Below are 18,951 nucleotides of genomic sequence, written 5' to 3'. Positions count from 1 at the left end.
CCAGTGAGGCTGCCTCTTAATCTATGCATTCTCCAAAACTGACATTTTATACATGCTAATATTTAGAAGTGGTGCATCTTGTTGCAATTTAATCTCGTTGGATTCCTCTTTTTGAAGGTAACCCTTCAGGCTCCTGAAATATCTTGTCATAAGTATTAACAACTTCAACCAATACATTCTTGATTTTAGAATCGCATCCTAAGAAAGCTTAAGATTCAACAATATCTTTAGCTTTAATAATCAACAACACAAAATTCTTACTAGCATTCACAAGCCTTTTCATTTGACCAACACTAACAAGAGATAAGTTCATCTTCTTGTGGTGTTCTCTAACAATACACTCAAATCCATCTTTGAAAATATGATATTTGTTCTCATGACAATAGAATATGTATTTTCGTTCATATAAATATGGACTCCCTAAGACAATCCCACAAATATCAAGTGGTACAACATCAAGCTCTACCTCATCTATAAAATTAGTAGTGATGGAAAATTTGAGTTTACATTTTCTTGTCACTCGTAATTTGGAATCGTCACATACCCAACCCAAAGGTTAAGGTTTTTCATGAGGTGTAGTATCTAAATTAAGTTTCTTGACAATTGCTTTAGAGATAATATTTACTTGAGATCCACTCTTAGATAATGTATCAACCTTTGTATGTTTTGTAATGACTCTAATATGGAAATCCTCACTTATTTCTTTATCATTTTGACATTCAATAGGATTTCTAGAAGAACTAGCACTTGCATTAGAATCTATACCTTTCATTCCCATGGCTGGGATTTTGGTTTCATCACATGAATCAGATCCTAGATCTTTTTGAGACATTGTTGTAACAGTCTTTTGTTTCCCCTTGTTATTGAACTTCTTTGGTCTCAATTCTAGATGTAATTTCCATCAGTGGTCTTCATCATGGCCATATTTTGAACAATTTTTACAAGTAAGTTTCTCTCCCTCTTTCTTGACAGTAACATTATTCTTACTTTTTCCTTTAAACTTCCCCTCTCCTTTGTCTCTATATTTAAAAGGTTTCTTGTTGGAATTTTGAGGAACATTCTTACCTCTTGATTCTAAATGATTTTTTTGAATGCATACTTCATCTAGATTGGTGGGATTAAACATAGGTATAGTATGTATCAAATAACTTTGTAATCCACTTATATACTTAAGGAGTGTATCTTGTGAAGTAAAATTAACACCCAAGATTAAAGCTTTTCTTCTAAATTCTTTGTGTAACTTTGGACACTTTGACCTTTAACTTGTCTAAAATTTTGCCAATCCATAATTTCTTTTTGCATGTAAGCTAATGGATAAAATTTCCTTCTTAATGAAACTATAAAATTAGTCCAAGAAGAGATAATTTTACCACTTTTCTTCAAATCTACTTGAGTTCTGGCTTCCCACCAGATGAGGGCTACACCTTCCAAGGGAAGAGAATAAAGCTGGATCTTTGTGACATCATCATCAATATTTTGAATCCTGCAAAAGAATTCAATTTCATGAATGTAATTATCCAAATTTTCAAAATTTACTTCCCCATTGTACATTGGCAATTCAAACTTGACATCAAGCTTAATCAAAGGAGACTTATCATGCCCTCTTGGAGATGTAGGAGGAGTAGGTCTATGTGATGAAGGAGGTGAGGATGGAGGTGTAGATGGAGGTGAAGGAGGAGGAGGAGGTGGAGGCTTTCTCCCATTACCACCATCACCTTTTGGTAGATTCAAAATTTCTCCTTGCAACCTTGCTATTCTCTCATTGTACAACACTTTCACCATCTCATTCATATCAAAGAAAGCCTTTATAAAAGCTCACTCATCCTCAGACATCAGCACTTATCCTTGTCATTCTTTATGTGCCACTACTTGTGGAGTTTGTTGCCTCATTGAGCCAATTTGAGGGTTAATTTATTCAAGTACTCCTTCTCCTGTTCTCAATGTAGACCTTGTAAGCATTCAAAAACCTTGCAAATTCTGTCAAACTTTCACAAAAACCATGCTTTGATACCAAACTAATCCAAAATTAAAAAGTGAAGGTTTCATAAAAAAATCTGCAAGCTAGTTTATGTTTTTTAGGCAATAGATCATGATTACAAAAGTACACAAACTAAAGTAAATTTTGCAGAATTTGAACAATTAAAAAGGGATAAATATGTAACATCAAACACAACAAATTGATAATAGAGTTCACCTCTCCTAGGCTACGTCTCCGGGCCTAGCTTCAAATGGTGGAATTTTTTAGTATATGCTCAAATGATTGAATACATTAACATAAAAGTATCAATCTACAAAAATAACATTGCCATTACATCCAGAATGCCCAAAAACTCCTCTCTAGGCTCTTCTTGGGCTCAGAAAGGTTAAAAATTCGCCAAGATAGGCCTCCTTGAAGTTTCACTACAAAAAATATTCTACAAACTATATCGTTCTGCAAAAATGAGCAACAAAGTCATTCTAGTCCAATTGGTAGGGAGCTAAGTAGGAAATTCGAAGGTTCTAGGTTCGATCCACAAATCTTAGTGGTGGTTGCATTTTGATTATTATAAAAATTAAATTTATTTATTCATTGGGGTGAAGCCCTCTCTCGACCTTTGTGTGCTTGGTCATATGAATCCCACAGGATCGAGGGTTGTAGGCCATAGGCCATGCACTCTCCCTGTCCCTCGCTCCCAATATTGTGTTGGCATATGACTTGGGCTTGGGGCATGGGCAAGATGCCACATGCCCCGCCCCTCCAAACTTTCTGCTTGCGTTTACGTGCACACCAATGTAATCACGGGTCGTTGGCCCCTCCTACACGCCCTCTCTGCTGTCTGTGCCATAGTCATGGGGTGTGGCATATAACCAAGAATCAGGCCTAGCAGGCTAGCTCGGTGTTAATGCCAAACAACAAATGGTTCAACCTTAAGTAGAACCTGTCGACTATGGTTAACAAGTGGTACTTGTGGCCCATTGGTTCGGCGGTAGACTTGTGCGCTAGAGGCCTCAGTGTTTATTCTGCCAAAGGTGGCTGATTGCCATATTTTTTTTTAATGAACCACAAAGGTCCATGTGGTGCCCTCTAATTGGGCCATGTGGCACAATGGGATTGACCCTAATTCAACCAATCAAAAAAAATCCAAATGTCACTTCCTGCGCATGCCATGTGTCAATCCCTGATTGCCTCCTCTACTAAAACTATCATCAGATGATGTCAACAGTATGTCATGTTACGAATTTCCATGTGGTATCTGTATCTTGCACAGTAAAACCCTGCAAGTTGACATTTTAGCTGTTTTCCAAAAACTTTAGAATGCGATAACTTCTGCATATGGTGTCATATTGAGGCGATTCAAGTGTTGTTGGAATCAAAACAATGAGATATATGAAGTGGAAATGATTTCAGGAGATTTCAAGCAATTTAATTTTGAGCACATTTTTGATCCTTTGGATCAAAAGGAATACTAGGAAACTAGCTATGGAATTAATTACAATTTATTATGAAAAAATAAAAGACCCTTGGGGAAACATCCATGCAGTCTAGTCACTCTATGTTGTTGGTCAATTAAGATCAATATACCTTTTTCTAGGTTCATTCTGATTCTAACCAGTACATGTAGGAGTTTCATTGCTCAATTTGAGTTACATAATTATGTTTTGGAGTGCATCTACCCCATTAGTTAGCTGAGCAATCAGATTCTGAAGAACTAATAATTTCTCATTTTGATCCACCTGGGTGTGAAACATTTGACAAAATTTTACCTGCAAGTCATAATCTTCCCTGTGGAGGGATTCAAGTGCTGACAGACATTGAGAATAATGGTTTTTCTGCTGAGGAGTCCTCTAAGTTGAAATTTGAGTTCATGGAGGAACATTGACCAAAAATTTGACATAAACCAAAAGCAAAGGGAAACGGCTAGATAATTCCCACAATGGATTTATAGCCAATCTAAAAGAGATTATAGCTTTACTGGTCCAAATCAACTTTACCAAGATGATAATTTTTAGAGTTATTCGATGAGGGAGTTAGAGCCGACTACAAGTTAAAGGACACAAGTGTACAACTCCCTTCATGAATTGAATACCATCACAAAGATATGAGGTCTTGCTGAATAGACGAGGTATCATCCAACAAGGCCTTGGAAATTCTTAATTAGAATGAATTACTATTCGAAACCCCTATAAATTGGCCTAGGCCTTTAGAATTACCAACCAGTGCAAGAATATTTCCAAAATTTGAAGCGAAAACATGAAACAAAATTGTACCTTTTTGAAAAGGAGCATGAATCAAACTGAGGTAATCTAGGAAAGGTTTTCCAGGCAATGCCGATGTGGCTTTCAAGCCAGAGAGCCCAAACCTCTAGAATTCCCATGAGCTTGAAAGAAAAATCGACAAAGTCAACCCACAAAGAGGGGGAAGCCGTGGTTTGATGCAGAGCTCTTTGTAGAGCTACCGAAAAATTGACCTCCTTAACGACACATTTGAAACCCAAACCTGCACCAAAACCAAATTCACGAACTTTTGAGAGAATAGAAAATTTGGAGGAACACATACAAGCATGAATGTAATCAGACTAGGACTCAGCCAAAATTTAACATTAATTTCCCTGTCAAGTCACACGATGTGCACTAGATTGGAATTAAATTTCCCAGTACTTCTATCGAAGAGCTCTATCATTATGCTAAGAGGATGGTGATTCAAGGTCCAGGGTAGGGGAATACTAATAATCCAACCATGTGAGAAGGAGTGCATTGTTATTGCATGGCGAAGTTTCACAACAATCACCACATCAAGTATGAAGAGAGCGCTAACATAAGGTATAACTTTAATACACTATTCATAATTCCAAAGGTAATAAGGAGAAAATCGGAAGAGGGAAGAGGGGATTCAGGGGTAGGGATAGGGATTAGAGTTATTTAAGAGGGAAACTATATTTATATAATGAAAGGGCCAAGGAGAAAACTACCCACTTATTCTCAAGATCATCTAGAGAAGGGTGAGGATGAGGAGGAGAGGGAACCCACCCACTTATTCTCAAGATCATATAGAGAAGGGTGAATTCTGAGAGGAATATGCTCAAGACAAAGTGAGATGGTCTTGATTGTTACAAACTTATCCAAGAGAGAGGTTTCTTTAAAGATAACAAAGTTACGAGAGATCCGTATCGGCCAACAAATAAATTTTGGGAGGGCGATCTAGATAGAATTAAAATAAGATTTGGATTGAAAGGAGCCCAGGTAATGTATGTGGTAGGAGGAGAAGAAATTTAGGATGCTAACAAGCCATTGAATTCTATGAAATAGTGGGTCCAGGGCAATAGTCTGGACAACCTTAGCGTAAGGAAAGGAAAAGAGATGAGGGATGATTCCTTGTGATTTTGACACAAAGGGAATCATAAGGGGCCCTGAATCCCATTATTTCTAAGATTTTCCAAAGTTAATATATTTTTATGAGATAACAGACAACAAAAGATATTAACTTTAGGCAGAGAATCTTGTATCCAAATTTTGTTCCAAATGGAGGAGTTAGGCAGGGTTCTAGATTGAAAAAGAAGTTCCATATAGCCTTCTTTGACAAAATATGGTGATGACTTCGAACCAAGTTTTTCCTCTAGGTTCTGATTTATTGGGGTGCATGCAAACAACTTCTTCTTTAGCAGATCACTGAGAGGCTTAATGTGGTTTGGGAGTTCCCCCAAATTCCAATCCATCCAAATACCTTCAATGTTCCCAAGATATATGTGGGTCAAAGTGATCATACCTTTCTATCACAGAGTGTCCATAAGGGGCTGAAGTTCCTCCTCTTGATCTAGCAACCTATGATGGAGAATTGAGTCCTCGCACAACTTGATTGATTCTCCATTTCTAGGGTTTCAGGTTTTTGGAGAGAATGACCCTACTTTCCAGATTAAGCCACCAAGATCCTGAATTCTCCATTTTATTTTTTATTTTTTCCAAGATGTTATTCCATGGCGTAGAGGAATATTTATTTAAACAAATTGGAATTCTCAAGTACTTGAAATCCTTCCAAGCTGCCACCACCTTAAAACCTAACATGTCTGCAATTTTATTTTGACAATTTGTGTTGATGTTCTAGGAATAAACTTGAGATTTAGCATCATTTACCATTCGTCCAGTAGATGTAAGGAATTTGTCCAAGATCATTTTATATATTTTGGATATCACTACTGATACTCCTCCTAGCAGGATCATATCATCTACAAATTGGCCATGGCTAATACTTTTGATGCTAGACAAGAATCTAATTCCCAACAACCAATCAGTTCTTCTTTCATGCTCCAAATGATTTCTCAGATAATTTACCTTTATAATATACAAAAATGGAGAGAGAGGGCATCCTTACCTAAGTCCCCGGGAGACCTTAAAGAAATGAGATCCTCCCCTCTCATTGAATAGAGGGGCAATCCAAGGGGAGGTAATACAAAGATCCACCCATTGGATATACCTTTCATGAAAACCCATTTTTTCATTACTTTGAAGAGGAAGCTGTGCTTGAGCCTATCAAAATAATTTTCCATGTCAAGTTTTTTAGTCATGCCTTGATCACATTTTCTCCAGTTGGAATCTATTTCTTCTTGGATCATAATAAAATTATCAAAAATATGCTTTCCTGGAACAAACCCTCCTTGGTTATCAGAGATAATGTATGGGAGAAATTTCTTGAGTCGCATTGCCAACTGTTTAAATATTATCATATAGCCTGAAACATTACAAAGGAAAACGGGATGAGACAAAGGAGGAGGGGTTGCCTCTTTGGGATAAGGAACAAGAAAGAGGAGTTTATTCCCCCTCCCATGAAAATATTCTTGAGTTAATATCCAATCATTCTGACAAAATCCTTTTGAATTAAATCACAAAATCACTGATAGAAGAGGGCAGGGAAACCATATGGGCTCGAAGCATTATCTTGATGGAATGAAAAATAACTTGTTTTATTTCTTGGACCATTAGGGGAGATATAAGAAGAGAATTCATTTCTTCTGTAACTATTTCTAGAACATGGTCTAGCATGAAAATATTTGCTTCTTTGTTTATTTGGTCTAGGGATTTATACATATTGCTGAAGTGGTCAAACAGACTCTCTTGGATTTTTTGGAAATCGTCAAGCTTTTGTCCTTGAACTTGGATTTCTAAGATGTTATTTTTATGTTCCCCATTCTTTGCTTGATTATGAAAAGAATTTGTATTCCTTTATCATACTTTTAACTAGACACTTGATGATTTTAAACACCATAATTGTTCTTCATGTTTTAGAAGAGTGTGGTAAGAATTGAAGGTTTCACTTCTTATTGCAACAGATCCTATGAGACATATTTTGTCTCCATTTGAGTATGAATATATTCTTTTTTTCTAGAGCTATACAAGAGATTTGGTTGTCTTTTTTCCTATTTTTTAGCCATTGCTTGATGTCCCTTTTGAGCCTCTTGATTTTGGATTCCAAAATACAGATTGGGCTGCCATCCACCCATTGCGACTAGGAAGATGTGGAAACCTCTAAGAACCCTAGAGACTGGAGCAAGAGAGCTCATAATAAAAAGAGAATAGGGCCATAATTCAGAAAGGGGATAATTTTAAGCGAGAAAAGACTATGATTAGATCCATTCCAAGGGAGGATAAGGGATTGAAGAACTAGGTTCAGAGAGAGGAAGTTTTCAGAGGCCAAGAACCTATCTAATCTTGCTACTTTGTGCCCAGATCTAGACCACTTTTTATTCCAAGTGAAGTGGAGTCGGGGGGGGGGGGGGTTAATTTCTATTAGGTGCAAGGAGTTTATAAGATCTTCCATATATTCTTGGAAATGATATCTAACTACAAATCCTCCTCTCTTCTCCTTCTGATGGATGATTATATTGAGATCACCTCCAATAATGAAATTATCTCCATATCCTATTTTTTTTTAAATCCATAAGGGATTGCCAGCATTCTTGCTTTTCTTTAAAATGGATAGGATTGCAAAGGTTAATCATAGTGCATACTTGATTGAGGGCCAAAATTTTGAAGGAGGTCACCATCCAATGCTGTGTCTTACAAATGTTCAAGAGCTTAATTGATCAAGGTCCCATAAGGTACATAAGCCTCGTGATGCACCTCGAGAACTAACTACAAGGTGAAGGCTTTTATTCCAAATATTCTTCTGTTTGGATGAGAGATCTCTCTCATTAATTTTTGTCTCCTCGAAGAGGGAAACAACTAGATTTTATTTCATTATCAAGTATTTTTCTTTTGCTATTCATTTGCTAGTTCTGAAGCCCCTGCAATTCCAGGAGACAATATTATTCATTACTTATTCTTAGTTTGAGTTTCCACCTTCAAGGGCCTTGTTCTTGAACCTTTTTTCCCTTCTTTACTTCGAATATTTTCTAATTGATGAGTGATAGTGCTTTGGTATCCCATCTATTTGTCATTTTATGCTTGTTCCTTTTGGATTTCCCTATTAGTTTTCCTCCCAGTGCACCAAATATTTCTTTCTATTCATTTAATTTTTTTAGCCTATGATTTCTCATTGGCTGGGTTGGCTATTAGAACCGTGCTTGTATCTTCCTTTGAGGAGTGATAAGTGTCTTTCTCTTCTTTCGACGAGTCATCCGTGGAGTTATGGGAGTCTTCTAATGGCTTGTTCTCCTTAGCTGAGGTTTTTTGGGGACTTTGATGGGAGGTAGCTTGAAGATATGGATTTGAAACTTTCTGTAGGGTGCCTTCTTTTTTGTTTAGATATGATAGTGTTTCATATTTTTTGGACTCAACTTTGCAACTTCCTAATTGGCTCAAACCTTCCTTATTTGCAATGGAATTATTGGTATTTTACGTGCCTTTGGTATGTTGTGTTGGTTTTCGTTGTTGAGGTTTTTTCTGTCTATTGGGGCCTCTTCTTCTCTTAGATTTCTACCATTCATCCCCTTGTTCTCTCTGATTTTCTTGAGTGGTTGGAGATTTGGTTCAATTTCTGGTAAAATTCCCATATTCATGGAAAATTTGGCACTTGAATGGGAGTTAGTCATAATCCACTTCCTGGAGGTATGTCTTGTCATCCATGCAACAATTTATTGCTGTTAGAAGCCCCTCCTTGAAATCCAATTCAACAAAAGTTCAGGCACATGCAAATAAGCCTTCATGGGGTTTTGGACAGTCAAGATATTTTCCCAAAGAATCTCCAAGGAGTTTAAAGGTGGCATCATTCTAGAAACTTTACCTATCCCTCTAAAGGTGACATCATTCTAGCAACTTGACCTAGCCCTCTAAAGGTGGCATCATTCTAGCGACTTGACCTAGCTCTCTAAAGGTGACATCATTTTAGCAACTTGACCTATCCCATAACGTTTATGAGGATATCACAATTTTCCCAAATAATTTCCAATGAGTCTAAAGGTGACATCATTCCGGCAACTTGACCTTGACCTTGACCTTGAGGTTAAAGTTTGGATTCCATGGATCAAGCCCTACTTCTGAAAATCAAATCTCAATCTTCCTTGAGTTCAAAATAAAATGTTAAAAAACCCTTTTCTACAAAGGAAGAAACCACCTCCCCCTTCATCTGGGGCTTTTAGTTTGTTTCTATTTAAGATCTGATAGATCAAAGTGGAAACCACCTCCCCCTTCATCTTGGGATTTTAGTTTGTTTCTATTTAAGATCCGATAGATCAAGGTGAGGGCCATAGACCCTTGAATTTCCCAATCAAACCCCGATTTACAAGTTGAAGAGCCCTTGATCTTGCTTGAGGAGTCTAGATCACAATTTTTGGGATCTCATCAATCTTGTTCACAAACTTGGAAGAAGGGCCTTTGAAACTTAGGGCCATTTTCCACTAAGATATTGAAATCCATGACCTCTTGAGAGCGCTGGCTATCCTGGGCTAGACTAGCCATCACGACCGGTTGGCCAGTGAAAAACAATTTTTTTTAGGCTTTACAACTCGAGAATGAACTTTTGGAAAAAACTCAGATTTGGAAGGCTCACAATCTTGATTGGGTCACAATGCCTAGGGGGAAGTTGAAAAAACATTCTTCCCCAAATCAGATCCGATCTCTAAGAACCTTTGCGACTGACATGAGCAAAATGCTATTGAACAATCGGTACAAAGTTGGAAGTCCTAGGGTTACTGGAGGCAGACTTCACATCTTCGCGCCAACCACAAAGCTTATGGTGAAGTTAAAGTCCTCTCTCTCTCTCTCTCTCTCTCTCTCTCTCTCTCTCTCTCTCTCTCTCTCTCTCTCTCTCTCTCTCTCTCTCTCTCTCTCTATATATATATATATATATATATATATATATATATATATATATATATAGATGATGTCGAGTTTGTTTCACATATATATCTAATGTCAATTTTGTTCGTGAATAGAATGTCTCATCTCTTTTTAAAAGGATGAGAATGTCATATATATATGTGGCTTTTGGAATTTTAGTGTTTGGAATCATTTTGCAGTAATTTTACTGGTGTTATTTCTTATGCAATTTCTGCTTAAACTCTATAAAAATACAAATAAATAATTTAAGAAAGAAAAAGTAATAAGCTAATCACATATGAAAAGGGTTTCTCCATATTTCTCCTAGGTTTGACATTTTGTTACTAGCATTAAAAACATATAGTAGTGGTGGTTGCAACAATGTTAGTGAGTAAAATATTTGCACCTTCACTAGTTTCATTAGTAAACAATCATATGGATGAAAATTTATTAAACACATTTACTAAACAAGCTATAAACAAACCATATGGTAATTTAGTGATCAGATTTTAGTTGACCTTTTCAGATTTCAGTGATTAATATTAAAATTGAAATTTTAGTGAAGGACAACTTCCTATTCTAGCATAGGTGGATAGTATAAATTTCTTGGACCTTAGCCATATGAAAGGAAATGGAAGGGCCTCCGATGTTGTGCCAAAAAGAGCCGTAGAGTGTGCATGTCAGATAGAAGAGGTCCTATGGTGAACTTTGGGTAGTATTGTACGCTTACATTTTGAAATATTTGATATCCTGTGCTTTAAATTATGAAAGTATTCATATATAAAATTGATCTAATTTTTAAACAACCTTTCCAGCATTATCTATATATATATATATATATATATATATATATATATATATATATATATATATATATATATATATATATATATATATATATATATATATATAGTCTATCTTGACTTCCATGTTAATTTATTAAATTATTGGAGCTATTGCAATGGCACCATACTAAAGTCATCCCACAAATATTGCAATTGAAATTGCATTAAGAGTCGAGAGTCTTTGAAATTGCACCACAATTGAGATTCTTTGAAATGGTTATAGTGGTGGATTGGAATTGAATTTTCAAGTGATGGTTGGAGGCTTGTAGTGGTGGATTGCAATGCTAATTTTTAAGTGATGTTGGGTAGATTGTCAACCTAGCGTTTTGTGTTTGTTATCACTATTACATGGAACTGGAATTAATGTGATGTGCCTTTGATTATCAAATTTGATATAACTATAATTTATTTATTATATGATTATAGGTTGTCTTTTTTAACCTGATTATTGGTTTAATTTTTTAACATATCATGATTTTGTACAAAGCTGATTATGTTGGTAGGAAAATTGATACATTAAAGTATGAAGCAAAATTTTTATATGATATAATTTTTAATAGTTATCTGGAGTTACATTTAAGTTTCAATAGAGAGGTTAATATTTCATTTCAATATTCAATTTTGATAATGCACTTTTCTATATTTACATTGATATTTCGTTTAACATTGAATTTAATATCTGGTTTATAGTTTACAATATTATAACAACTAGGGAACAATAGAGAATAACATTATAGTTGTTTATGATGATAAACTAAAATAACAATAAAGAACAACAAATTTTATAAGTTTAGCAAGAAACAATTTACACTTTACAATGTGATGGAGGAGTAAACTATAAAGAATAATATTTTCATGGTTTACTATGATAAACCACAAAGAATAAAATTAACAGTGATAAATGAAAATAACCATAAAAACAATAAACTTTATGAAGAAATTGAATAGAGTAAATAAAAATTTACAATGGTTTTCCATTATTGCTTATTTTTTATTGAAAATAACAATAAAAATAAATAAATTGATTAGATAAATAGTAATTATAGATTTTTTTTTTTTTTTTTTTTTAAATAAATCGATTAGAATTTATTGATAATAAATTTAATTATATTTACTCTAATTAAAATTTTAGTAAATATATAAAAATTATAAATTTTATAAATAAATCTATTAAAATAAATAATAATTTACAATAATAATTCATATTTAATAACATTTATACTACAATAATAAATAAATAAACATAACAACACAATTTTCCATTTACAATAATAATAATACATTTCACAATAATAATTATAATAACAACCAGATACTTTACAATAACTATAAAGAATAACAATATCATTATTTACAATAATAACAGAGAATAACAATAAATTTTTTCAATAATAACAATAAACTTAATTGTTATAAAGTTCTTCCATGATAAAGACCATACAATTATAACTTCTTTTTTCAATTTCTAGGGCCTCCCTAAATTTTCAATGATGGAAATAACTAATCCTCGCAATGACTTGGGCACCCTCAATGCATATGTAATGCTTAGATTTATCAGCATGCTCTGCCAAAGTAGAGGAGCGGGCCCTACCATTCTTAATGTCAGTGGTGTGCTCATGAATCCTTTGATTAATTGAGCAATTGGTATCACCTATGTAAGGAGTCCCACAAGAGCAAGGGGTAACATAAACACCTTTCATATATTTAGGGTCCATGGGTCTTTGACGAATCTTAGGGAAATTCAGATGGTATTTAGAAGCCTAAAGGCTGAGGGAACCTTATGTTTCATTAAGATCTTTGCAATCTTGTGAGTGGTCCCTTGGATAAAAGGGAGGTGTTTCCCAAAGTTTTCATTAATAAGTGTTTTGGATTGGTTTTTACCAACTTGTTTAAGTATAGTTTTATCGTCTTGATCTTTCTTAGCTTGAATTTTTGTTAGAATTTATTTAGGTTATTAATTTCTTGAATTATCTCTAGGGCCTTGGCTCCTTATTTTATAGTTGGCTTTGTTTCTTAGTCTTTCTTTAATTATAATTATAATTATAATTTTATTTTTATAATTATTTTTTGATTTTGGCATTTATCTCATTAAATTAATAAGGATTTTTTAGTTATTATAGGATCTTGATTCATTTATTTAGTAATAGGGTCTTGATTTCTTTTATTTTTTTTGACCTAGCTTGTTATTTAAAATTTGACTTTTGTTTTATTTTATTCTTTTTCTATTCAAATTTAACCTATTACTAATAATTAATGTTATATATATATACTACTTGTTTATTATTGACACATACACACACATAAACTAGCCATTTTTATAGGTGTTATCTGAACCAGGTGTCTCTACATTGCTTTCTATTTAAGCTTTTGCCTAGATCCGTCTCTTCATATTGTCCTGACGATGAAAAAACGCTCTTATGTGATTTCTACTAAAAGTTTCTTCTTAATTCAATATGGATCACAAAAACCTCAATTAGAAATTAAGGTCAGCTATTGTTAACTATAACTTACTATATTTAACCATACTCAACCAAGGTCAGCAATGTGTAACATGGTCAAGCCATGGTCAATCATCAACATATTCAACCATAATCAACATGGTTAATCATTATCAACGTGACCAATTATAGTACACCATGGCCGTTATTAACATGGCTAATTATAGTACACCATGGATCAACATATTCAACCATAATCAACATGGTTAATCATTATCAACATGACCAATTATAGTACACCATGGCCGTTATTAACATGGCTAATTATAGTACACCATGGTCAACCTTTTTCTCCTACGTTGAACACGGTGAACCACTGTCAACCACAATCAACTATATGCCACATGGCCAACTGTACTCAATTATAAGGTATCATAAACAACTTTAGTTTAACATAAATAACCATAGTCACCCAAACTCAAAGATCTATTAACCATACTCTACTATCCACCATTACTATATTTAAACATAATAAACCAAATTCAACCATAATCAATTATGATCTATTAATTCTCCCTAATTATGATAAACCTAATTATGATAAACCAACAATGGTTGATAAAAAATAACGCAACATAATAATAATGTAATAATTTATTTTTGTTTATGATTCAACCTATACTTCACAGTTCACACATGTTTCCAAGGAATTATACTTCAAACTTAGGGATTTGGAAGGTGCATAATTAAAACTTTGTGCACCTGAATTGTTTACTAGAAACTAATAATTCAGCACGTGAGCCAACCAATTTTGGGCCCCGTGATCCTGATGAGGTCCATGGCATAACAAAAATGATTTAAACTAATGCCGTACAGTACCACAGGCCTTTTGTTTTGGTACCATAGAATATAAAATATCAATTTATAAATAAATAAAACATATAGCCTCGATATATCAAATCCGAAGTGTCGAATCTAACAGTAACAGAGAATTTTGCTACAATAGCAACAGTGTTCAACGTGAAGCTGAACCAGGAAAGCAGATCCACCATTGATAAAATAGCCTTCATATCTGCAAAAATAGAATAAAAACGTACCCATAAGGCCACTCAGATCAAACCAATACATTTCTAGATTTAATATCGAGAAATATACCCATAAGGCCACTCAGATCAGACCAATACACTTCTATATTTATTAAATTTTTTGAGACCTAATTATACTAAGACTGATTCCATATAAATGAACATAAGGAATATGTATAGCATACCAAGAAATATTTAGCTCCATGCTCCAGGCCTTCCAAGGTGAATCCCCATTCATTCACTAGCACCGACTCGCCAGTGGAATGGAGTAAAAGTGCATCATCCCCGAAGAAAGCCCTGAAGTTCAGGGGCTCCTTGGGGACTTCCATTGGAATGTCAATGATGAATACGATTATTGATCGGTTAGCGTTAGTCACAACAGAGCACAAATATATGTATATGATATGTTGGCAGCTTGAAATTAAGACATGGTAACAATACTATTCCACTAGTATCAGTGCCTATGTACCTTCATTCAAATTCCGCTGTTTCCTGTTGTCCCTGCCCCTCCTAATGCTTGCATGTTACTGCATTGAGTATTGCTCATTTCTTGGTTCACCTGCATCTCGTAATGGTTCCCGGGCAATGAAGATACTGGCACTGATGTTGACGTTATAGGTTTAGACTGCACTGATGTTGACGTTGATGTTGTTGATGTTGATGCAGTTGAAGATGTGGTCTTTGCACGCATGGGGCAAGGTTTAGACTTTTGTGCATCTTGGACATGTCGCTTTCGCTTTCCTCTGGCCTTTCTATTCTGGAACCAGTAGAACACATTTACATCACCAACTTGCCCGAATTCTTCGAGCTGTGCTCTGATCCTTTTTATTTCTTCTCTGGGAGGGTTTACCACGCCAGAACTGAATATAGCTTCCAGGATCTGGATCTGCTCTGGTTTTGGATGCCATCTTGACTTTGTTGTGGGCATGCTCGTTTCCTTCTCCCGCAAATAATTACGTGACAATGCACCTGCTGTATGGAAAAAATATTTATGAAAACTAATATCAAATCTCTATTACTAATATTGCCAATTACGGTATGAAATTCTATCAAAACTTAATCTTTTACTGTACATGCGACTTTTAATTGAAATGGCACATCAATTTAAAACCTAAAGAAAATAGTTTTTATTTTGGTCAGAGGGTTAGAGTGAGGTTGGTACTAGGTTAGAGGAAGGTATACTCTTAAAGAGTTAATAAGGCTGTAAGACAACAAAACCATATTCATATACTCAAAGCTATTACAACAATTTATATTTATAGATGCCAAGCCATTATAACAACATTTATCAACATATTATAGAATTATATCATACTATGTCACTACCTATATCAATCTGATGACTGAGAAAGTACTGTATTTGTTTATGCAAATGTAAACATGACTGAGACAATATTATATCTATGTATTTGTGTATACTCCCGTGTATACAAGCTTGGTTTAGTTTGGACACGCAAGAGAAAAATATTGCTGACCTTCAGAATATGTTGGCAAGTGATTAGAGGACTTTGATTTAAGGAACATTCTGGGCCAATGTTTTTTGGAATTCATATTGTGCGAATGGAGGGACCGGGTCTGATCTGCAGGAGATATTTTGCCGTAGTTGCCTTTGACCCGCTACTTTGTTGCTGCTCCTGCAATTTATAGACTCAACGAGAACAACGAAGTGTGAATAGATCACTATCACATTTCTCAATTTATAAAGCACCCAGAAATGCCATGATCAAGAAAATAGTGATGAGTATAACTGAATAGCTTCTAGCTCACGGTGGAATGATTTCATGGTGCAGTTAGTTACATAAGGGCATTGAATGGTTGGTTGAACGCCAATGATTTGAAGGTCAAATGACAATATGGCCGTCTGTGACCTAGGAGTCACAGAGCATTGAATGGTTGAGTGCAAATGGTTTGAAAGTCAAATGAAAATATAACCTAGGGCCCAGAGGGCATGAATGGTTGAACACAAATGGTTTGAAAGTCAAAATAACAATGTGGCTGTCTGTAACCTATGATCCAGATGGCATTGAATGGTTGAACACAAATTGTTTGAAAGTCAAATAACAATATGGCAGTCTATAACCGAGGCTCCAAACTACTCTCTTGCAGAGGGTGTCTATGGAATATTAACAACGCCTTTTAACTTAAGTTAACATGCCATATTTAATATTTAATGTATAACTGCGATATCATTGTCACACTATATATTTTTTATATTTGGGTGCAATCTCATCATCTGTTTTTTTAATTTTGCAAAGTTAAAATTGGTGGGTTAAAAAAAAAAATAAGAGTATGGATTTTTGTTATTCCATTTTTATATTTTTAAATATATTTAAGGAGAATTCATATTTTGATTTTTTTTGAATAATTAAAATTTATCGATTATAAAACTTAAATTTATTATTTTTATTTTTATTTTTATCAAATTTAAATAAAATTAACCATAAAAAAATAAAAAAATCAAATAATTAAATCTTACCAAATTTTAAACAAAATGCAAATTAAAAAAAATCATATTTATACTTACAAAATCTACACCAAATCTATACTCAAAAATATTGAAAAAAAAAAACAAAACATAAAATAATTATACTACACTTTATATTTATATATGTAATACTTTTTAATGCGGTCTTCATCTTACACTCACATTCCATGGTCAAACTGCATAGACTTTAGATTATTGGCATAGTAAAAATTGCTTTAACCACTATTAAATAAATTCTTTGAAATAAGTATTTTTATTTCCCATCAACTTATAAAGAAACAAGTATTTTTATTTCACAACAACATATATGGTTGTTTTCTTAGTGAAGACAGAAGTTGGGCTTATTTTTGGTTACTATTCCTAAAAAGGAAAGAATAGGATCTTTTTCTGGTTTTGTTTCATATGATATTATAAAGATAATTTTATGGGAAGTTGAAGAAAATTTTAGTTATTAAAGTAATATTAATAAAGTAAAGAGAGGTGTAGTTTGTCAGGAAGTAGATTTCAAGTTAGGTTAGTTATTTTGTATAGATTTTGTTATTTGAAATTAATGGTAAGGTTATTTATCTATTTTTTTAATTTTAGATAAAATTGTTTTAAATTTAAGATATAGAAAATGTGTTATAAGATAGTTTATTATATATAAGTACTAGCACAATCACATCAATAAATGTGACTGATATTGATATATACTGATAAGTTTATATCAATTACATGCAAAACCACATTATTAAATGTAATTAATATACACCCATAAATATCAATAGATATAGATTAAATATAATAATAATAATAATAATAATAATAATATAAAATATTATTAACATTATATTATAAATAAGCTAATAGTTATAACAATTATAATAATCATTTGAGGAGAGCCGTGTCAACTAATATTTCAATCATTTTGCAAAAGAATATTGTATATAAATGACATATGCATTGAACACCCTTTTCAAGAATGAGATTACACTCATTCAAATGACATACCTCATACGAATGAGCATAACATGTTTCCCTCTCGAAGAAATCTTTCCAGATGGAGCTTCGAAACCCGCTCGACAAGGGCTAGGGTTTCTCTGCAGTCACTTCTGAAGCACCTTACCCTTTGCTATCATCCTAAATCGACTATCCCTGCTGCCGTACTTGACGTCGTTTCAAACTTCACCACTTACCCCATTCGCGGCTTCATCTTTTCACCTCCTGTGATCCTGTAAGCATTTTTTACTTCCTTCCCCATCTAGCCCTTGGTTACACTGTGACAATTATTCACAAATTACGGAGGCAATTGGCGAGAAATTTTCGGGAGCAGCTATGGATATGGACATGGTAGACTATTCGGAAGACCCGTTAGAGGGTGCCTCCATCTGGACGACTCCCCATGTGACCATGGAAAGCCTGCTCCCTTTTTGCAGCGATTTGTTGGACACCATCGCGACCCTGCCCTCGATCTCGGGGCCCTCTTGCTTGATTGTAACCTTACCTGAGCCCTCCCCCTGCTGGATGGCACTCTCCACCACACCCCCATCGCCATCCTTACTACATTTTGCAGCCGGTTTCATTAACCCTAACCTAGCTGCCATTTCCTCGGACTGTCCTCCTCCCCCCGTTTGCTGGTTCTCATATCCCCTCCTACCCTCTCCCCAAAGAACCCTCGATTACAGTTTAGGGGACTCCCCTTGCGACTCTTCTATCTGCTCCCCTCTCTGGTAGCTTCATAGGAATTCCTCCACTCTCGGACGCCTTCCCCACCAGACCGCACCTGAACCCTGAACACCCTCAACCAAACCCTCCTTCAAGCGAATGCCGACAGGACACCACTGACGCGGGTCATTGACCGAGCAAGAAACACAAGTGTGTTAAATCCAGGG

At 34.6% G+C, this 18,951-nt stretch overlaps 1 protein-coding gene across 1 annotated transcript; it reads right to left on the bottom strand.

The window, feature by feature from the left end:
* Positions 1-14,427: 14,427 nt before the first annotated feature.
* On the bottom strand, positions 14,428-18,663 carry LOC149159135 (WUSCHEL-related homeobox 11-like). Its single transcript, XM_089434197.1, has 4 exons — positions 18,564-18,663; positions 15,072-15,564; positions 14,781-14,982; positions 14,428-14,574 (listed from the first exon to the last, which is right to left on the bottom strand). The coding sequence occupies exons 1-4, from the start codon at positions 18,661-18,663 to the stop codon at positions 14,428-14,430; spliced, it is 942 nt and encodes a 313-aa protein (XP_089290323.1).
* Positions 18,664-18,951: the final 288 nt, after the last annotated feature.

Source organism: Pinus tabuliformis, chromosome 5_2 (assembly GCF_031772625.1).
Source record: "Pinus tabuliformis cultivar Carrire ecotype Pingquan chromosome 5_2, CPIR1, whole genome shotgun sequence".
Classification (NCBI taxonomy): Eukaryota; Viridiplantae; Streptophyta; class Pinopsida; order Pinales; family Pinaceae; genus Pinus; species Pinus tabuliformis.
Note: the sequence above shows the minus strand (reverse complement) of the source record. Positions and strands in the feature narration are given on the sequence as shown.

Bases quoted from the DNA above. Each gene is read 5' to 3' on its own strand.
- LOC149159135 (XM_089434197.1), bottom strand. From the start codon at position 18,663: ATGGCAGCTAGGTTAGGGTTAATGAAACCGGCTGCAAAATGTAGTAAG. The intron at 15,565-18,563 runs GTAAGGTTACAA...TCCATACAGCAG, and splicing joins CCAGCAGGGGGAGGGCTCAG to GTGCATTGTCACGTAATTAT. The intron at 14,983-15,071 runs AATGAAGGTACA...ATACATATATTT, and splicing joins ACAGGAAACAGCGGAATTTG to GTGCTCTGTTGTGACTAACG.